The following is a 19,178-nucleotide window of genomic DNA, read 5'->3' on the forward strand; positions in this document are numbered from 1 at the left end:
ACAATAGCTGGTTAATTCAAGCAGTACAGCCTCCCAAATAACATGCATATTTCCAGTTTAACACTATGCCATTGACAGCCACCCCCCGCCTCATCTAAAGAAGTAGGATGACTGCCCACACATCACACCCACTCATCCCTTTCCTCCCTTGGAACACCCAATGCACCCACTTGAAATGACTTTCATCTTAATACCTGTCATCTTGCAGACAGCAGTAATTTGTTAACAAGTAAATGCTAAAGAGTTGTGAAAATTCACATTTGTTCCCTTTATCTCCAGCCGTTCTTCCTCCAGAAGCTTAAAATAAACAAATAATCCAGGCAGTGCTTCCAGAGGGACCGAGGTGGATTTGCACCACCTTCACCAGACTCTCAGAAAGAGCCGCTCACTGCCCACTGAGAAGCACCCATGACCGTTTTGTTAGTCCTCAAGAAAGCTGATTGAGAAAAGTCACATCTGTACCATTTAACTGATTCAAATGTTTTGCCCTGCATCAGATTTCATTAGTTTCAACATACTGTGTCACTGGCCAGCAATTTTTCAATACAGATTGGCTCACCAAAGAGAGTAGAAAAACACAATAAGCAACACAAGTCAATCTTTATTGAAAACTGAAGTATTAATACATAACAATTCTTGTTACAATAAACGTGCTTTTAAGAATTTAAGTCTGAGCTCATCTACTCATTGAATTGCATAAAAAATAAAAAAGTATGAATTTTCACAATTGAACTGGCTCAGAATGGGATCTCCACTCTTTGTGTTGATGCAATAGTTCAATGCAGGAGTGAGTGACGCTTTAAAACTTATTCTGGAAGACAACATTGACCTAAACTTAAAAAAAGTACCAATATAACTGTTTGCAAAACAGTTTTAAAAAAAGTCATAAAAAGGAAACCTGTGTCTATTTCATAACAAACATGAAGAACTATTACTGGGGCCTCTTGTACTTCCATTGCATGCACTCACTTTTTCAAATCTTAGACATGAGGGCAGCCAATAATAGCTTTACAACAAGAAATAATAATAATAATAATAAAAAACCACTAACAAATCCATTCTACTTAAAACAAGTCTGTACAGCAGCCAGCTAAAAAAGCTTTCCCAGTTTGCCTGCTAAGTGCCCAAAAGTCACAACAGTTTAGAAAAAGTCATGTTTGCTTTCTTGATGTTTAATCTCCAGAGCCCATAAATTGTTTATAGAGTATTTTCTATCACAAATGGACCCTTACTACCTGTGGAATTCAGATGTTTTAAGTGTTATAYTCAACACACAAGAGAAAAGGTCTCCATGTCCCCAGGTAAGCACCATTCCTCTTCCTTCTCTTTGCCAAACACATCTCATTTCCTCTCAACCCACCAGCACCGGTGGGTGAACACAGGCTGCTGACAAAGCCCTCGCCAACTCGGAGGTCTCAGAGCAAACTCAGCTCTTCGCAAGGCTCGACAACTAAACACAGCCCTCACACTGCTGCACTCGCTCCTTTTAATTGGCCTTCTACCTCATCAAATCTGAGGGTCTCTACAGGGAGCTTAAGAGTTGGTACAATACAGGATTAGAAAGCTGACACTTCAATGAGAAAAGTCTGAAGGAGCTTAATTCTTTAGGCCTTTCTAGCAGGTGTTGACAAATGTTTCAGCGTGAGGACTAGCAACTGCTTTCGACCCTGTGCAAATGCTGACCTGGGCCAGTGACGCCTGCTGGGGAAGCTGGAGAGGGCTCGTGCCTACTGCCTACGACTACTGCACAAACCACATCCCGGGCAACCGCAAAGTACAACTCAACAACCACAGCATCCGTCCTCTCTTCCCACAAGTTTTGGCTGAAGCATCACTATCGTTCATGTTTCTAAAACGGGAGATTTTGCATACACGGTATTTCCTACTTGCTGGTATCAGTTAAAGCCTAGAGTTAGTGGTGGCATCAGCTCGCTGTGCTTATCTATCCAAGCAAAAAACATGTTCTAGACCCAAATTAATGTTATACAAATACTGTGCCTAAGCACTGGGGAGTGATTCCAAGTCAATTAGGATCTATTTCCTGCTCGTATACTCTAAGTGGCCTATTGCTTGAGTAGAAGCAAAGCCAAAATGCTCACAAAGAGYGGCCAGCGTTAAGTACTCTGGTACGCAAGCCTGCACCATGAACTACGCCCCGGTAACACTAAGACATGGTGGTACTTAAGGTTGTTTTTTCAGTGGATAAAATGATACGAGGAAGGACTTCAACTAAAATAAGGACTCTTTTGTAATCTACCACTGCATCTAAGCGTTTAACTTGCATAGTACTCTCAAAAGAAGCTTTCATGAACAGCATATTCCTGTATGTCTCCTAGAAACTTCAAACTGGAGATGTCTGGTTACAATAAGCATTGGCAAGATATAGTAGTAGGTTCTTTGTTCTCCTCCCTAGCGTTTGATCAATAACCACTACCCCGTTGAGCAGGGCTACGCATTTCTGGTGCTGACTGTTAGTCATTTTTATTCTGCTGCTGCTACGTTTAAAAGACGTTTTCATCAGTTGTTACAGATATAGGGAACACCTCAGTCTTAAAAATATTTTATCTAAATGCAACACTTGAAATTTGAATCAAGGAAAAAAAAAWTCTATCTTGAACTTCTCCTTTTTATTGCTGCAACAGTTATCTTCAGTTCCAGGTTTAAAGTAGTACTTTTTAATCTATCACATAAAGCTGCCATTAAAGTTTTTTTTTTTTCTTTTTTTTTTTTTTCTTCCCCCCCGCCCCAAGAGAGACTTGATCTGAAATGTTTCTACCACACTAGCGCTTTTCATTTTCTGAGGAGCTCTAGTGCAAACACATATTGTGTATTTATTTATAAAGGAATTCTAAATAGGGAATGTTATATAAAAAGCAGGAGAGAATGTTTCATAAGACCCTCACTGTGTAAACGCCTGTTTAATGATGTACAATTTCCCCTGCCAGTTTTATATCCACGCTTTCTACTATTTGCAACAAAATACCATGAAGATAGTTATATATACACACATATTCCCCCCCCCGTCCCCTTGCACTGTGCTTTTGGTTACTTCCCATATCAAATTCCTAGAGACAAGGCTCCTCCCTCCCAGCACATCATCATCAGATCTGGAAGGCATGATGCCTCTGGAAACAGGTAGAGTTTCCCCCTYGCGGATGAATCCCAAAATGCAACTTAGAAAAAAGTGCTCAAGTAAGTGTGAGACTGCCTAAATGGTATGGAACACTATGCAGAGACCAATTCCAAGACAACATCTAGGAATCTGAAGTTGGAGCAAAGATATAGGWGACCATATTTGTTCCTTACCTATGACTCTAACGCAGCATTCATGAAAGTTCTCTCCTATGGATCTCAAAGCTTTTGTTTACTGGGTGACAAGACAGGAGACAGCGAAGCTCAGAGCTTGTTCTTTACAGCTTCCCCTCAATGAAGCACTCTTTCACACCTCAACTCTTTATTAAAATCATACTAAGACAACAAAAGTTTCAACTCTACATTAGCTAAACTGGACAAACAGCCTGTGTTAATGTTCACTGTACTCTCTGGCGCACCTGACTAACCGAAGCTGCAAACCTACTACACAAAAGGAATCAATAAACAGGCTTGAACAAAGCAGTACAGATTCAAATGGTTTGTCTGGGGTCATTTTCTGCTCCATATAAAAACATATGGAAATCCCTAAGCTGCAGTAAGTGCTCATGAGTAAAGTTTAAAGTACTTATTATCAACACCATAGTTACGTTCAAGGCATTAGAAATAAGGGGCAATCCACTGACAATGATCCATGCAAAATAATCCTAAACTTTATTAAACAAAAGAATAACCACACACATGGAAGTAAAAAAAAAAATATGGAGAGTGCTTAAGGTACAAAATAGTTACTGAAGGCTCTAGCCGCCAATGGGTTGTCGGGTACATACGCCTCCCACCGGGGCAGAGTACTGGAATGGCGGCATCAACTCAGCACTGGCGCTACCCTGAGGTAGCTGCCGAATCTGTATGGGAGCAGAACACCCCAAACCAAAGCACAACTAGATAAACGTTAGAAAAAAACAAAACAAAAAACACTTCTGAATGGAAGTTAACCTACAAGAACACTACAGCCTGATATACCTCTGTGTAAATGCCTAAAAGGGAACAATATTTTATAACCTCTTACTGCATATTTATTGCAGGYAGATTGTATCCAAAAGAATGAAATTGCATTTTTTTTTTTCCTGGAATCATAAATCATGCAGGTGTAGGAAAAACCTTGATTTTATGTGCAATAGTCAAATTTAAAAATTTAAAATCTTTCCCATGACGATTTTGGTATACAAATGGGTTCTAAGGCTAGCCCTTTATCCCCACAGCATATGCTTTGAGGTACTCTTAAAAATTGAAGTTGCAAGCAAGAATATCCGAAATGACTCATTGCAATGAAATGCTAATCTGCAGTCAGTCTTTTACGTGCTTCCAAGTGCAATGTAGGAAGTAAAAAAAAAACAAAAACAAACAAAAAAACACCCTAAAGAATACGCGAACACGCTGTAACCGACAAATGGCTCCTACTACAGTTACAAATGTTTTCAGGAAAATTCCCCAACTCTACATTCTGGCAGTCCTACTAGAGCATATCCCTAGCCTATACTGCAAGAAGCTACTAAGGAAATTGTGTGAAAATGGTTTGTTCCCCTTTAACATACTCATCAGGCACACAAGCTTTCCTCAGAATAAGATGCAGCTGAACTCCTCCTGTTTGTGGTGGAAAACCTTACCATTTCTTAGATTTCTGGAAAGCAAGCTGGGTCAACTGCACATACATTTTCAGCTATGAGATTCTTTAGGGAAAATGGCATGGATTTCCTGAACTGAGAACAGGAACAAAAATGTTTTTCTATCAGTCTGTGTGGCAGTCTCACTTTGACACATCTTGCATCACGTGAAAGATCGCACTGGATATGTATCTCCCCAGGACGTACAATTCATTATGCAGGTGATGTTACCTCCTCCTACTCCTCACAGCAAGTATTTGCCTCAAGGAAGGTTGCTTTATTTACTGACACACAGCATTACCTTTGTCATTTCATTTTGATCTCCAAGAACATCTGTATAACACTGAATCCATAAAATGAAAATGATAAGGTAAGGAGAAGAGTAATTGTGTGCAGGATTTCTACAGCTTGTCTGACTCATTTTCCAGTCACTCCAATTTGCGTTAGTTGAATGTGAACAGAATACATCACTTAAATAAAAAGTGCCCCTTCTAAACTGGCAACTCCATCAACCCCAGAAAGGTTGAAGCACTTATCTAATGTATATTATGGTATACTATCAAGAAACTCACTTCCATGATTCTACCTTTTAAGACCCTGCATACATTACAACAGTGCATTAGTGATACAAGTTGTAAAATACTTTTCGGTTCCTTTGGATTTGCATATGATGGTTTTTGCATCAGTCACTGCAGGTAGATTGAGCAAGCTTTGTTTTTGTGTTTTAACATGCATTCACCTAGATATGGATCAGAATAAATTTATACTCCCTTTTTATCATTATAGTTAGCTAAAAAAATTGCAAGACAGTCCACAAAACAGGATTTGCTTTAAGACTAACTGCTGGAGTTCCAAGATGTAAGATATGCAGCACTGGAAAATCTTCAGTGATCAGGAATTAGTAGTGTTTAGCCAAGTGTTGAAAGCATTCAGAAGAAAAGTCCTGGTTGGAGGCATGAGGGCTTCAGCACCAACTTTTAAACCTCAATTTCTTGATTGCATATCTCCCATCTTCAAACCTACATGGGAAGGAGAGAGGGAAGGAGAGGAAAAAAAAAGCAGCACAGGGAAAAAGCTCAATTATGTGGAAAACTATTTGAATGTGGTACTCTAATACAGCATACTCCACGGTGCTAGGTGTACGCAACAGACGTTAAAAAGTGTCATCTAATGCTACTCTAGCCCTCATCTAGGCAAACGGAAATCACTAGTCACTAATTCTACAGGTTGAGGAACAACAGCCTAGGTAGGAACATTACATTGGTTTCCATCCATCATCTTTATTGCATTTTTTTTTTCTGTTGGCACTAGCAATTATAACTTAGTAGAAGCTGTAGTGCTGAAAAGGTGTTTTAAGTCCAATTACCAGCAGTCAAGAACTGAACCATGGCATAATTTTCATTTTTTATACTCATGCAATACTGCATTTTGGATGAAATGAGCTCTGTATGTGAAACATTTCATATCTGCAACCTGATATGCAGCATTGCAGCAAAGAAAATGGCGTTACATGACTGGCTCAAGTGGCAAACCACCACTCTAGTCASGGAAACAAAAAATGCAAAGTAAGTTAAAACAAAATTAACTTGACGACAAACTGAATGGACCACAATTGMATGAGTAATGTTGTTTCATCCAGGTATCACTATACTGTTGAATTCAAAGGGTACCTATGAATCCTATGGTACTATACTAAGTTAACCCTGCAGTCCCAGATGGATTTTAATAAGAAACTTGAGACTAAGCCATTTGTATTCCACATGCACTGAAGAACAAAAATCATCGTAATTTTCTGAAGGCAAGAATAGCTGAAGAAATCCTAGCATGCTTCTCTCCTTTGCAGAAGCAGCTATTACTCAAGCAGTATTTGGTGTAACTTACTCAATTAAGATGTTGAAGCACCCCAGTTCACTTACCTTCTGAAAAAAAATCTCCCTGAAAGAACCTGCACTGCTGTTATTTATATGTATAATTTAACTACCTTCATTCAAGCCATTAACTTACACTGCCAGGACGATCACCACTGTGGGGGCACATAACTATAGGTTGGTGTTCCTGGAGCCCGATATGTGGGCATAGTAACTGGATGAGGGGCTACTGGAGTTGGGGAATGAGTCGTCAACAAAGTTCCTAGGACAGAGAGAACATTATTTTAATATGCATTTTCACAAATTGTAGTGAAAATAAAACTATTTTTTAGTTTTATACTAAAGTATACGTATACTAAAGTATACGTATAAAGTATACGACAGTATAAAGTATACTTTAATGTATAGTATACTATAGTTTAGACTATAAAACATGCAAGAATTGATTTTTTCAATTATAGGTTGTTCATCTTCAGATTTAAAAATACCAATATTGTTTTACATCCAGGCCAAACCCTCCTGCAAGTATTTTTGCAAGACAATCTTTTTGATGCTTAGCYCAATGCACACAGAGACACTCATTATTTAAAAAATGGCTTTAACAGAATCACTGCAAGATAAGCACATTATACACTGCAAAATTCTGCCAGAGCAGGCTTTATATAACATTAAAATGGCTGACGGTAAAGACAACTGACTGATGAATTGAATAAAATTAGTTCCTGTCTACACTAGTGCCAATAGGTTTTTATGAACTGGGAGACAACAGAATGAAACAGGCTAACCAGAACTTAAGTTTATTCTAAAGCACTTTTATATAAACAGACGAACACTTGTGAGCAGCTTCCTTCATGAACATGGAAGTATGAAACGGAAATGAACTCTAATACTAGTTCAGTTTGTGATAAATCACATCACTAGATTTGGATTTTGTCAATTAAATTATAAGTCTGACAAGAGACACAAACCAGAATCTGAAAACAAGCTCACGACCCTCTTTTTTTTTTTTTTTTTTTAAACTACTGAATTAAGATCTGGTTGGATATTTCTTTGTTTTTGAGTGAAGTGTGTGGAACATTTCCAAGAAAGTTAATATCTACTGCATAAAAGCATGCCACACTCTCAGCAAACACTCACATGAGGCTAGATCCTGGTTAAACAACATTTTCATCAAACATTTTAACTCAGAGCATGGCATTAGGGAGATGACATCCCTGATCACTGCCTAGTCRGGTCACGGAGGACCTCCAGGCACTGCAAGTAAATCTCAATATAAAAAGAATTCCAGTCAGCGATACAAGAGGAGGCGGAATTGCTTGTTACTACCTTTACCACTGCACTGGAAAGGTATTGAGAAGATGGRAGTCAGACTTGGACACTGATAGAGCAAGAAGCAAAAGGTTACTAAAATACATGACATGCTATACAGATAAAAAGAACAACTGTTTTACCATAAAGGTGGTGTAATATTGGAAAACGCTGCCCAAAAAGGCTGTGGAACCTTCCATCCTTGGGGATAACCAAAGAATCCCTGGACAAGTGAGCAACTCATCTAGCTGGACGTGCTTTGAGAATGGCCTGGAAAAGCCCTTTCTGATCCAAATTCTTTTCATTCTGCCTGGCACATCTCCCACAATATATTTTTATAAAAAACAGGCTATGTTCTGCCTCAAACTGAATGAAGAACTTCAAGAAAACTTAAATCCATAAAGCCCACATACCTGCTGACATTGCCATAGTAGTCCCAGCCACCATCCCCATAGTCACACCATTTCCTCTTGGTGGTGGGATTGGAGCAGGATACATAGTTGCTGGCATGCCGTTAGGCTGCACAACTGTGGTGTGATGAATTACGTGGGGTGGTGCTGCATACAAAGGCTGTGTGTAATAAGTGCCTTGCTGTTAGGAAAGAAAATGATATTTTGTGTATCTGGTGAGGAAAATAAACAGGCTGTATCTTCTTTCATGAAGGTACCATCAAATTAAAGTATTATTCTAAAATGCAATGTATTTACAGAAGAGAAGTTGGAGCACTCAACTATTCTGAGCAGTTCTCTTTCACTGACAAGCTTCTATCATTCAGCCCCCTTTAAAGGCTTCTCATATAACACTCAATAGCAGAGACCTCTGTGGAACTCCACAACAGATTCTGCATCTTCAGCTAAAAGGTACATCCTTCATTTGCTTTTGGTTAGAGAACCAAAGGTTTTGGCAAATCCAAACATACCAAGCAGACTAGCTCAACTTTACAACATGCTTGTTAATTCTCTTCAATTCAAGCCTACATGACAGGCCAAATATCCTCTGAATAAAAGGAGGCTGACTTTTCCCCCAACACCTAGTTTACTGAGGTGTCTCTTAATTTTATTCTACTAGTAATTTTTATCATTTGGCTAGTATGAGACTTGGTATTTCTCTGAACCTTAACAGTGTCATCAGAGTAAGCTTACATCAATTTTTGTCAAAACAAGATCAAGAAACAGTAGTAGCAGAATCCAGAGCTCATTTCTAAAACTACTATTAAAAATCTACTATCTTTTTAAAAAGCAAACACTTTTCAATGAGTATAGAGTCCTGTCAAGACAGGAAATGTCAACGCAGGCAAACAGATTGTACGAAGAACTTTCATGAAGAAATAAAGGTGATATAAGACAGCTGAAGCAGTTATTACACTGAAACCAAAGTGCTATTCCAACAGAAGAAAGGTTTGTGGGATTGGGGATTTACCTGTGCATACGGATTCTGCTGCGGATAGGCACTTCGAACTGGGTACACAGCAGTCTGATAGGGATTTGGCGATGAAGAATACGGTGGCACTGCACCACTGGTGGGTGAACAGGATACTTTATATGGGGTGCCTGGTGTATAACCTGAAACAAAGTTAAGTCTGCATTAAAAATATGAAAAATAAGTGTCAGTACACTACTTAAGAAAACTGTTACCTTAACTTTATTAATTTTCTTGCTTTATATGAATACTTAGTAGGCTACCCTCAAAATCCATACGCAACTTGGACCTTTTATATAATTCTGGTACCAGTTTGTCTGTAACATTTGCCTATAAGATTATACTAAGGCCTGGAGTGGAAACACAAAAGTGTTATCAGCATTACCCACTGGTAAAGAAACTGAGAGCAGCAGAGAAGAGCCCTGACCTATTCTGAGAAAAGGTCAAAGCCTGAGCCTGCACTGGTGCTCYGTGCTGGAAGGATCTCACAGCTCATGCGGACCCTCCGCACTAGTCACAGTGTTCTCAGCAAGTAAACGTCTGCTCCTGCCTCTGCTGACAGATCTCTGAGAAATGGTGCAAAGCAGTCACCATCCGACTCTGGAGCAGCCACCCGTGGCTATTATGGAAGTTAGGTCCAGAACTCCGGCAGTTTTCTCTCCCCAAAAATAAAGAAAATCCATAATGAAAAGAAGCCATCCTTCAAACCCTAGAGCTCGGTGTAATTTTGTACACTGATTTCTCCTAAACTTACTGAACCAGTTGCATCTACTGAATAACAAGGATGGAGGTTTATTTGTATAGTCAAAAAAAAAATAAAAAAAAATCAAGAGAATAGTTTTAGGCATTACTTTAACTCACAGGACATTGGTAACAGCCATCCTTATATGTAAATATATTTAAGAGCTGCAAATTATATGCATTTAATAGTTAGGAAAAAAAGTAGGCTTTAAAAGCATTTGATAAATCTTTCTGATTTTGATAATTTTTGAGTTTGATAAAACTGCGTTTGTTACTTTTCTCAGAAGTTCAGTCGAATGCTAAGAAGAAATCCCACTTAGGCAATGGAAGACATTGACAGCTGCTTTAACAACAAAGCACAGGGACTGTATGGATAATGAATGCATGTTACATAGCCTGCAGAGAAAGAATTAGTTCTAAGAATTAATTTGACATGGTGAAGTATATGTGAGAGGATTCTGTCAGCTTCGAAATCAGTCAAATCTAAAGTTCATATATTTAGAATGTGATAAAACTTCTTTTTAGCTAGAACAGTACTAACTAGTGAAACAATAACACAAGTAGTAAATTAAAAACACTTGGTAATTTTATATATATATGTGTGTGTGTGTGTGTGTGTGTGTGTGTGTGTGTGTATATATATAAAAAAATAAAATAGAGACTACAGGAATAGAGATGAAGTTCACTTTAAAAAACATCTGAGGCTAGAATGTACTGACTTCAATCCTGAGAAGAGATCTGAAACCATACAGCATTTATAACACTGTATTTCTGTGAGAGGGCACATAAAAATCTGTATAGAGAGAGYGATGACAGATCACCTTTACTCTTCTTGCAGGAGTATGCTTTTCAATTTTACTTCACTCGTCATGTAGAAAGTTATCATGCTAACTGAGAAATTGAGTTTACTATGTTGTTTTTAATAACATTTTCAAATCYTCAGACACATCAAAACAGTCCACCATAGCACTAATCCAAACTCTACTGTGCTTYGTACAACTCCTTCAAAAGCTGAAAAATATGCCATGCTGGGGAAATTACTTTTATTCCACTATGAGGAGGTATTCGTGTTGAGGAGAAAAAGCAAAAACAAGCAAGAAAAAGAAAAAAAAAAAAGCCCCAAAACAAAAAACCACCCCCTCCCCTAAATTTTGAAGTGCTGGCCACATTGGCACTGAACTACAAATGGTAGTTGCAGCAAAGCCCTCTCTCATTCTAAAATCCAATCAATATAACTGCATAGGCATTTTAACTTTGATTCTTGTGAAGTGGTACATCTGTATCAGAAGTCTTCTGCCTTCCCGCTTCATTTTTTCCCTCTCTTTCAGTGACAAAAGGTTTTAAAAGTACACCATGTGATTATTCCAACATAGATAAATTTAAGAAAATATTTGTAAAAAGATGCCTGTTCTAAACAGCAATGTCATGGCACATTCAAATACTACTGCGTGATACAACTTTAAAAGATATCTAATTATATCCAGAACTGTGAGTGATGTTAAGACTTCATGACCAACAGGAGTCTCCTGGCAGTTAATAAAAGATCGTACTTCAGAAACACTGAACTTCACAACTGCCAGCAGGCTCCCGTGATGTATTTTCTCAGGATGAAATGCCATCCTTTCACAAAGGTATTCAAGGCCAAATTTGCATATGCATATATATTCTTGGAAAAGCTGGCATAATATACGCAAGTGAAAGATCTGGAAGGTAGTCCAGATGCACACGAACAAGACAATGCAAGGAATTCCTCAGTAGGTAATAATCCCTCAAGGAATGCTTGTCTACCAGATATATTCCTAGTCAAGGAATATATAGTGAAGTGAAAATAAAGAGCTACTGGTTTTTGTTTTGTTTCAAGTATTAGTACATCAATGTCATATTAGTGAAAATGGAATTACATAAAAGCATCTTACATGAGCACATTGGTTTCGCTTAGATCTATTCTTTGACTTTTCTTTTTCTAGGCAGCTCATATTTCCTTTTCCTTACTTAAGAAGCATGTAAACACAATTACCTGTATCATTCCACACAACCCACTACGGGCAAGACAGTTCTGCGCAGCAATTGAGCTTTTCAGATAATCAATTTGAGACTGATTGACAAAAAGAACAAGAAAGCAGGCAGCCAACTGAATTTGGAAAGAGATACAGTCTAGGAAAACAACAAAAGAACGAACTTTCAAGAAACCTGCCAAGCAGACAAATGAAAATTAAAAAAAAAAAAGTCAGAAACCTAGAAATAGCTGGTAGGTTAGAAAGCAAAGTCAAGAAGGAAGCAGTGAAAGAAAGCACAGAGCAAAAGCATTTAAGTTTTAAATGCAGAAACAGCAGCTAGAAGAACGCAACAGAACAAATCTTAAGGCACAGTTATATTCCTCTAAAATTTATCAGATTATTCTTTGACTCATATTCAAAGCACTGCAAAGCTTATCCCACAGTACACATGTTACCTTAAACCCCAGAAGTTCTTCCTAATAATTTCTGGACTTCARGTTATTGCTTAGACACCGACTTTGCACATACCTGCTTGGAAGGTAGGATTTGCTCCAGGATACATATTAGGGGAATAGGCAGGAGCAGCCGCTGCATAGCCCATTGGGAAGCCAGCTAGAAGAAAGAATAGGTCAAAGTTATTTTCCAGATTAATTGCATAGTCTAGCTCAGTTTTATTCCCAAAGATTCTCATCGAACATCTTTTTAGCTGAAATGACCAGTCTTTTTCACAGAAATAACGAAATCTCTAAAAAAAACTCAGTGACTGACTTCCCACATAAGAGATGGCACAAGTATAGGGTACAAAGCACTGCAAGCACCTTGAAATGCCCATTTCATTTAACACAGATTTCTTATTATGCTTCTATATCTGACTAGCTTACCAGTTTCATCCAATGTATTGTGACACTCAACTGTATGTGATTCACAGCAGCAAAACAGTAGATCAAATCTTCTGTACCAGAATAGAAGAAACACTATAGCTAATCTAACACTGTGAAACATTGGTCTCAAATATAGGGTTAAAATATCATTAGCAAGAAAAAAAAAAAAAAAAAAACAAATATACAAAGTTTGTTAGGTTGAAATAACTGAACGTAATCATAGCTTATTTTTTCAGCAACTTGTCCACATTACTCTTTTTACAGTTTGGAGTAACATCTAAGACAACACTACTGCCACATTTTGTTGCCAACATAGAAAGATGTCAACTTCTACACAACATGGAATGACTATTCATTTAACCAGTGTCATATCTATCAAAGCTACTAGGTTTAAAGTGTTATTCAAATTTGAAGCTCTTGTATTTTTCCATAAATCCCCAAGCCCACAGCAATTACTCCTAACAAAATAACTTATTTAGCTCAGGTCTATACACTAACTCCATTTTGTAAAGCAGTCTGTAAACATATGAAGTTACATGCACTTCATATTACTATGTATTAARTTTCACAGTAAAGAAAATTCATTTATGTACCAGATTCTAGGAGAGAAATCAGTAATACGGAAAGAGAAGAAAGTATCCTACCTAATATGAAGCACAAGTTTTAAAATATTTTTATATTTCCATACTGGACATACTTCCAGCAGTCAACTGTTCATCATTTTTGATGAACAAAAATGAGAGGAGAAAGGTTAACAGTGTCAGCCAAATACAGACAGAAATAGATTTGACTCCTTTTCCTGCAGGAGGAAATCATTAGAGCTCCTGAGATAAGATACTTTAGAAGAGCTATTAAAGAACACTCAGAACAATTTATATGATTCTTGAAATCTCACTCAAAAAAAATCACATGTGAAGACATTACTATGTGATCATCTCTTCTTGATTATAATAGAGATTAAGGTAAATGATGTTCACTGAAATCTGATGTTACTTACCTGGATAACCAATTCCTTTGGCATTTGCATAGGGAACCCCAGAAGATCCAGGGCTATACACAGGATTCATGATTTCAGTAACTAAATTAGGGAGAGAGATAAAGAAAATTACTCTAGTATAAGGAATTCCTGAATTCTGAGCAGCAACATGGAACTAGAAATGAAAGAATATAATGCAATTTTACTACTCGTACCAACAACTACAAAACAAGACAGAGTCATTTCAGAATTAAGTTTCAAAGTATCACGAACCTTCAGAGAGAGAATCTCTCAAGTACAAAACATYCTCTGTTGTGAAGTGTATTTTCATAGTTTTTCATCACTAGTGCTTCCATAGGGCACAAATCCACTAGCCCTGYACAGCAGTTCACACTACCTACATTCTTTATCTGCGCGCACCTCCTATCAGTCTGGGTCTCATCCCATTTCTTGCTTTAATCATCTAACCAAGATACACAAATGTTCATATTCRTCTACTACTGGCACTACAAGCCTGAGATTCCAGTCCTTTACCAGCACCATCAGCAGTTCAATTACTACCGAGTTAAATGGAAAAAGACATTCTGTATTAGAAAGCTAATTAAGTAATTTATTGCTGTAAACTTTCCAGGAGCATATGACGAGTTGGCAGCTGGGTCCAGTCATTTCTGAATTATGTATTCAAACCCCAAGAAGGCACCTATAATTAGCAGTGTTGGCAGGAATAAAACTCAACCCCTCGTGCCCAAAGCAAACCTTGTATGTCAACACCAAGGTAAGAAAGAGGGCATTGAAGATGCTTTCTCAAGGTTTCCTAGCTAGTTACAGTTTAGTTATAGATTAGAAATAATTGCATGGCAGTTATAAGCATGAGACGCCAGAGGACTGTTCACAATTACTTTTCTAACAAAACAAACAACCCTCCCTCCTCACCCCCCGCCCCCCCCCCCCACATTTTTAATCCCTCTCGCTTGTGCTTCTGATATTCTGCATRTATTTACAGATCTTCTCACTACAGGTGAGAATTTTTCACTAGAAATAGTCTCTGATGGCAAGACAGGGACACACCATCAAACCAGACTTTCTTATCAACCGCTAGTACCTGGTATTTGAGTTACTTGTCCATCTGTATCTCGATACGCCCAAACTTCCTGAACAAAACACAACGCCATGCAGTTTGCGCTACRGTTTTACAAAGTTTTGTAAATACAAACTTTATGAAGCAAAATAAACTTCATAATTACATTGCACTAGTGCACTAGCTTAATTACTGAATGTGGTGTGACAGCAATCTAAGTTTATCAGTGTATCTGCTTTTCCCACAAGCCTCAGTTAAGTAGGCACATAAAACAAGCAGTTTTTAGCAGTTTGCCTGTTAAAATGAACAGTATTAGGCTCTGTGGCAAGATTTTTAGCAGTATCTAATACGCCACAACAGATTCAAAAGAAACATTTGTACAACACGAGGAATTTAGAAATTAAAACCACACCAACTCAATGTGCAAGAATTACAAGATTCATCAATTTACCGGATTTTTTTAAAACGTAAGTAAAACTACTAAAATAACATAAGCTGAACTGCTCTTAGTTGCAGCATATTGATTACATCACAGAACAATAAAATAAATTAAAACCAAGTTGTCATTACATTGCCTAACATGAAGAAAGTTCCCCAAAGCAGCATTTATTTTATATAACCAAAAGCATATTTTATATACCAGAGCAGCTTTCATTACCTGACCAACATGGAAAAAGCAGTCCAGCACAAATCTCTTTGGAAATATTCTACAACAAATCATTCTTCTTCAAGTGTCCTTCTTTATGAACATTAGAATTTAGATCAYTACATCTGTGCCTTCATCAGTCAACCTATGATGCCATTCTAATATTTCATCTAGTAAGGTTGTTTTTTCTGYTCTCCGTATTTTACATATCCTCCTTTCTAAGCAAGGACTTTCACTTACTTGACCACTTTTAGTCCCTCCTCTTATGACCTTCCCTGAATTCCTTTCTCAGTCCCACCTCTGCCCCTATTTCAAAGCTGACTTTCTGCAGAGGCTTTTGCCTCTAAGCTTACAAAACTCAGGAGAGTTTTCCAATCAAAACTTCAAGGCAGTATTGGCATGTTTAGATTATGAAATTAAAGTCCTACAGGCGATAGCTGCATCTTTCCACTCAAATCTAAAATAGTCTCCCTCACCAACCCTGTATCCTTACAAATATGCGCATGCTCCCCCTCACAGTCTCTGCAGCTCTGTCACCATTTTGAAAGGCAACAAAAAAGGAAGGAAAAGGTGAAGARGAAGGGGGGGGGGRAAGAAAAAAAATCAAGCACACTTGCAAGTTTTCCTAACGTGGACAAAGCCTCAGATCCAACATTAACTAAAAATAATTTATTTCAGATCTTCTGTGAAGGACCTGATATGTGCAAGTATAATTACACAGCATTACCCAGTAGTTGCAATCATCCCACTCCTACCATAATTTTACTTTGAAGGGTTTCTGTTCTACTGAAATATGGAACCTTGCAGTCCACTCTTCTGTGATGCTTGAAGTCCACATCAAACACTGGGGAACTAGTACAAACTGAACCCAAGGGAACATGGTTTTCAACCTTTTCAGTGGCACCCACTCCAAAGCATTCTCATGTTAATGGTATGTAAATAAATGTCTACTGTGCATCATCTGTATATAAATTGCACATAGCCAACTGCATATAAATTACACAAAATCTGCTAAATAAGTCTTTCAGCTGAATTGCAGGTAACCCTACTTACTGCAGATGTTCTGGTTAGAGACCACTGAAGAACACTTGGATAGGGTAAATGGTTCATATTCCATGTTTGCTAGGGCCAAGCTTTTATTTTCTAAAATAATTTTACACAAATACATAGAAAAAAATTAAAACAACTATATACAGCACTTAACCGCACATTTCTTTGTAAGAGGTGTATTTTCTCACTACTTATTTTCAAAGTTGCATGGAAAAAACTGAGAACAAGACCTACTGAATGCTACTTTGTGGTTATTTATTACAGAATTCTATCACAAGAGTTGGGGAAGAATACCCTCCCCAATAAATATTTTGCCAAAATCAGACATTTTCATTCTTCAAGCTGAAAAGATTCATTCTAAAACATCTTGGAACAGTTTTGGAAGGCTATCTATTTGCTAAGAGACTGTATAAAAGACTCACTTGTCACTTAAATACAATTCTTTAACAGGCACAAATTTAATTATCATCCTAATGTTTTGCATTTTGCCCATTTGCTTTACAGTCAAAGCTTAAAGAAGTAAAATGCAACACCTAAAACCCCAGTAGCTTATAAACTAAAAACAGTCAGTACCACTGCTGAATAAAGACATAGTTCAAGATACTTCTGCTCTCAAGTAACTGACACTGATTAAAGATTCAATTGCATGAGGATTCTGTCAAGACTTCAGCCTCTCAAGTATAGCGCTTTGATGCCAATCCTGGGCTACAGAACACGCACTTTTGGACAATTACCTTAAAAGGGCTCATCCTGGCCAAATCCACGACTTTCTGAAGTCTGTAACTACACTTCCCACACCACATTCAATGCGGGGAACTTCCTTCACTCCATTCTTCCAAAACCACAGCACAGGTCACTGATTTTCACCAGGGGCTAAATCAACACCCCTCAGCTCATAACAGAGCATGGGTTTGACTCAAGCCCACTCAAGTCAATGCTTACACAGGCCTGCCATACTTTCCCCTTGCACCAACCCCATTCCCTGCTTCGAGCCAGCTCTGCCACTCCGAACCCTTGAAATAAGCCAGGCCAGCTAAGCAGGTTGACAGAATTTTGCTGTTTGTTAGGATTTATTGGGGGGAGACAGACAGAGATGCTAAGTCTTCTTCCCTCCCCCTCTCCCTYTACCAACTCAGAACTGAACCGAGTTTCCAACCAGTTCCAAGTGGTGACAGTGCAGAATTAGGTTGTGGAACCACAGTCTGGAAAAGGATGATGAATAACTTTGCTCAAGTTCATACATAACGTCAGAGACGGAGCTGGAAAAGTCATCCGTGTGCAAGTTTTCCTCCCCACTCTCATTCCAAGATGTTCTTTCCATGAATGAGAAACACCTGCAATCCCTTTTGTGGTTGCCTTCATGTGCATGGTCTTTTGAAAGACTTACAARGGAACAGAGCTGTTAAGCGACCTTTAACCATCTTCAATCAATAAAATTCTCATTTATAAGTATTCTGTTAGTAGTTTTAGATTTTAAAACTAAGAGAATCAAAAAAAAAAAAAAGTTACATTAAGACCAAGGCTATTTGTGCCCAGTATTGGTCAAGGCACACACAATATGATTACACATTTAAATAACTAGAGAATTAATTCTATGTGTTTTCTTTCTCCCCAGTGGTATGGGCTTAAAGTTGTTAGCTCCAATTTGTGTATGTTGAGATCTGGTACGTAATTATTTTTATTTCAGAAGAGTTAYTATTGCAAAATTAACAGTTCCTCAAAGTACGAGTCTTACAAAAAGGCCATGTAATACCAACTCTGATCAAGTACATCAGCTAAGAGAAGCAGAACAAAGCAGAACCAGAACAAAGTTCTGCCGCACAACGGAGTCATAGCCCCAACATTTAAGTTAAATCTGCATACTCTGTTTCTTGGTAAACTATAAATCTGCATACTCTGTTTCTTGGTAAACTATAAATCTGCATACTCTGTTTCTTGGTAAACCATCTTTCTGCTAAGCAGTTTCATTCAGTTCATTCTGAGCTTACACCACACTCCTCTCGGAGAGCTGCGGAAACTGTTACAAGTTCTCAAGAGCGGCAGAACCCCCAAAAAGCGTTTTGCCCCCAGCTCAGTTCCGTGCCGGGCGAGCTGAAGCAAACGATCGCTACCACGAAGGGCACGGCTCGGGAGGCACGCGTTACGCGCACACTGGTATTTTAGGACACTTYGGGACAACCACACGTGCCGCAGTGGAAGCGGCCGCGCAGACGGAAAGCCCGGTGCAGCGAGGGAACGTGGCCACGTTCAGCGCGGCTCCTCTGCCGCTGGAAGGGACACAGCCGCACGCCTGGCTGTGCGGGCCCTCGGGCCTCGCGTGTCACCGCGTGGCCGCTCGCGGCTTGCGCCCGGGCCCGGCTGCTCCCGCGCGGCGCCCGGTGCTCGCCTACGTGTTCTGAAGCCTCAGGAATCCCCCGCGGCGCGGTGGGAAACGCCATTCCTTTCCGGAATGCCCCCGAG

At 38.7% G+C, this 19,178-nt stretch overlaps 1 protein-coding gene across 1 annotated transcript; it reads right to left on the bottom strand.

Moving 5' to 3' along the window:
- Positions 1-1,154: 1,154 nt before the first annotated feature.
- On the bottom strand, positions 1,155-14,041 carry FAM168B (family with sequence similarity 168 member B). Its single transcript, XM_026046711.1, has 6 exons — positions 13,966-14,041; positions 12,616-12,699; positions 9,350-9,492; positions 8,344-8,521; positions 6,759-6,884; positions 1,155-5,773 (listed from the first exon to the last, which is right to left on the bottom strand). The coding sequence occupies exons 1-5, from the start codon at positions 14,033-14,035 to the stop codon at positions 6,772-6,774; spliced, it is 588 nt and encodes a 195-aa protein (XP_025902496.1). The 5' UTR covers positions 14,036-14,041; the 3' UTR covers positions 1,155-5,773; positions 6,759-6,771.
- Positions 14,042-19,178: the final 5,137 nt, after the last annotated feature.

Source organism: Nothoprocta perdicaria, unplaced genomic scaffold (genome assembly GCF_003342845.1).
Source record: "Nothoprocta perdicaria isolate Ctin4 unplaced genomic scaffold, notPer1 scaffold_459, whole genome shotgun sequence".
Lineage (NCBI taxonomy): Eukaryota > Metazoa > Chordata > Aves > Tinamiformes > Tinamidae > Nothoprocta > Nothoprocta perdicaria.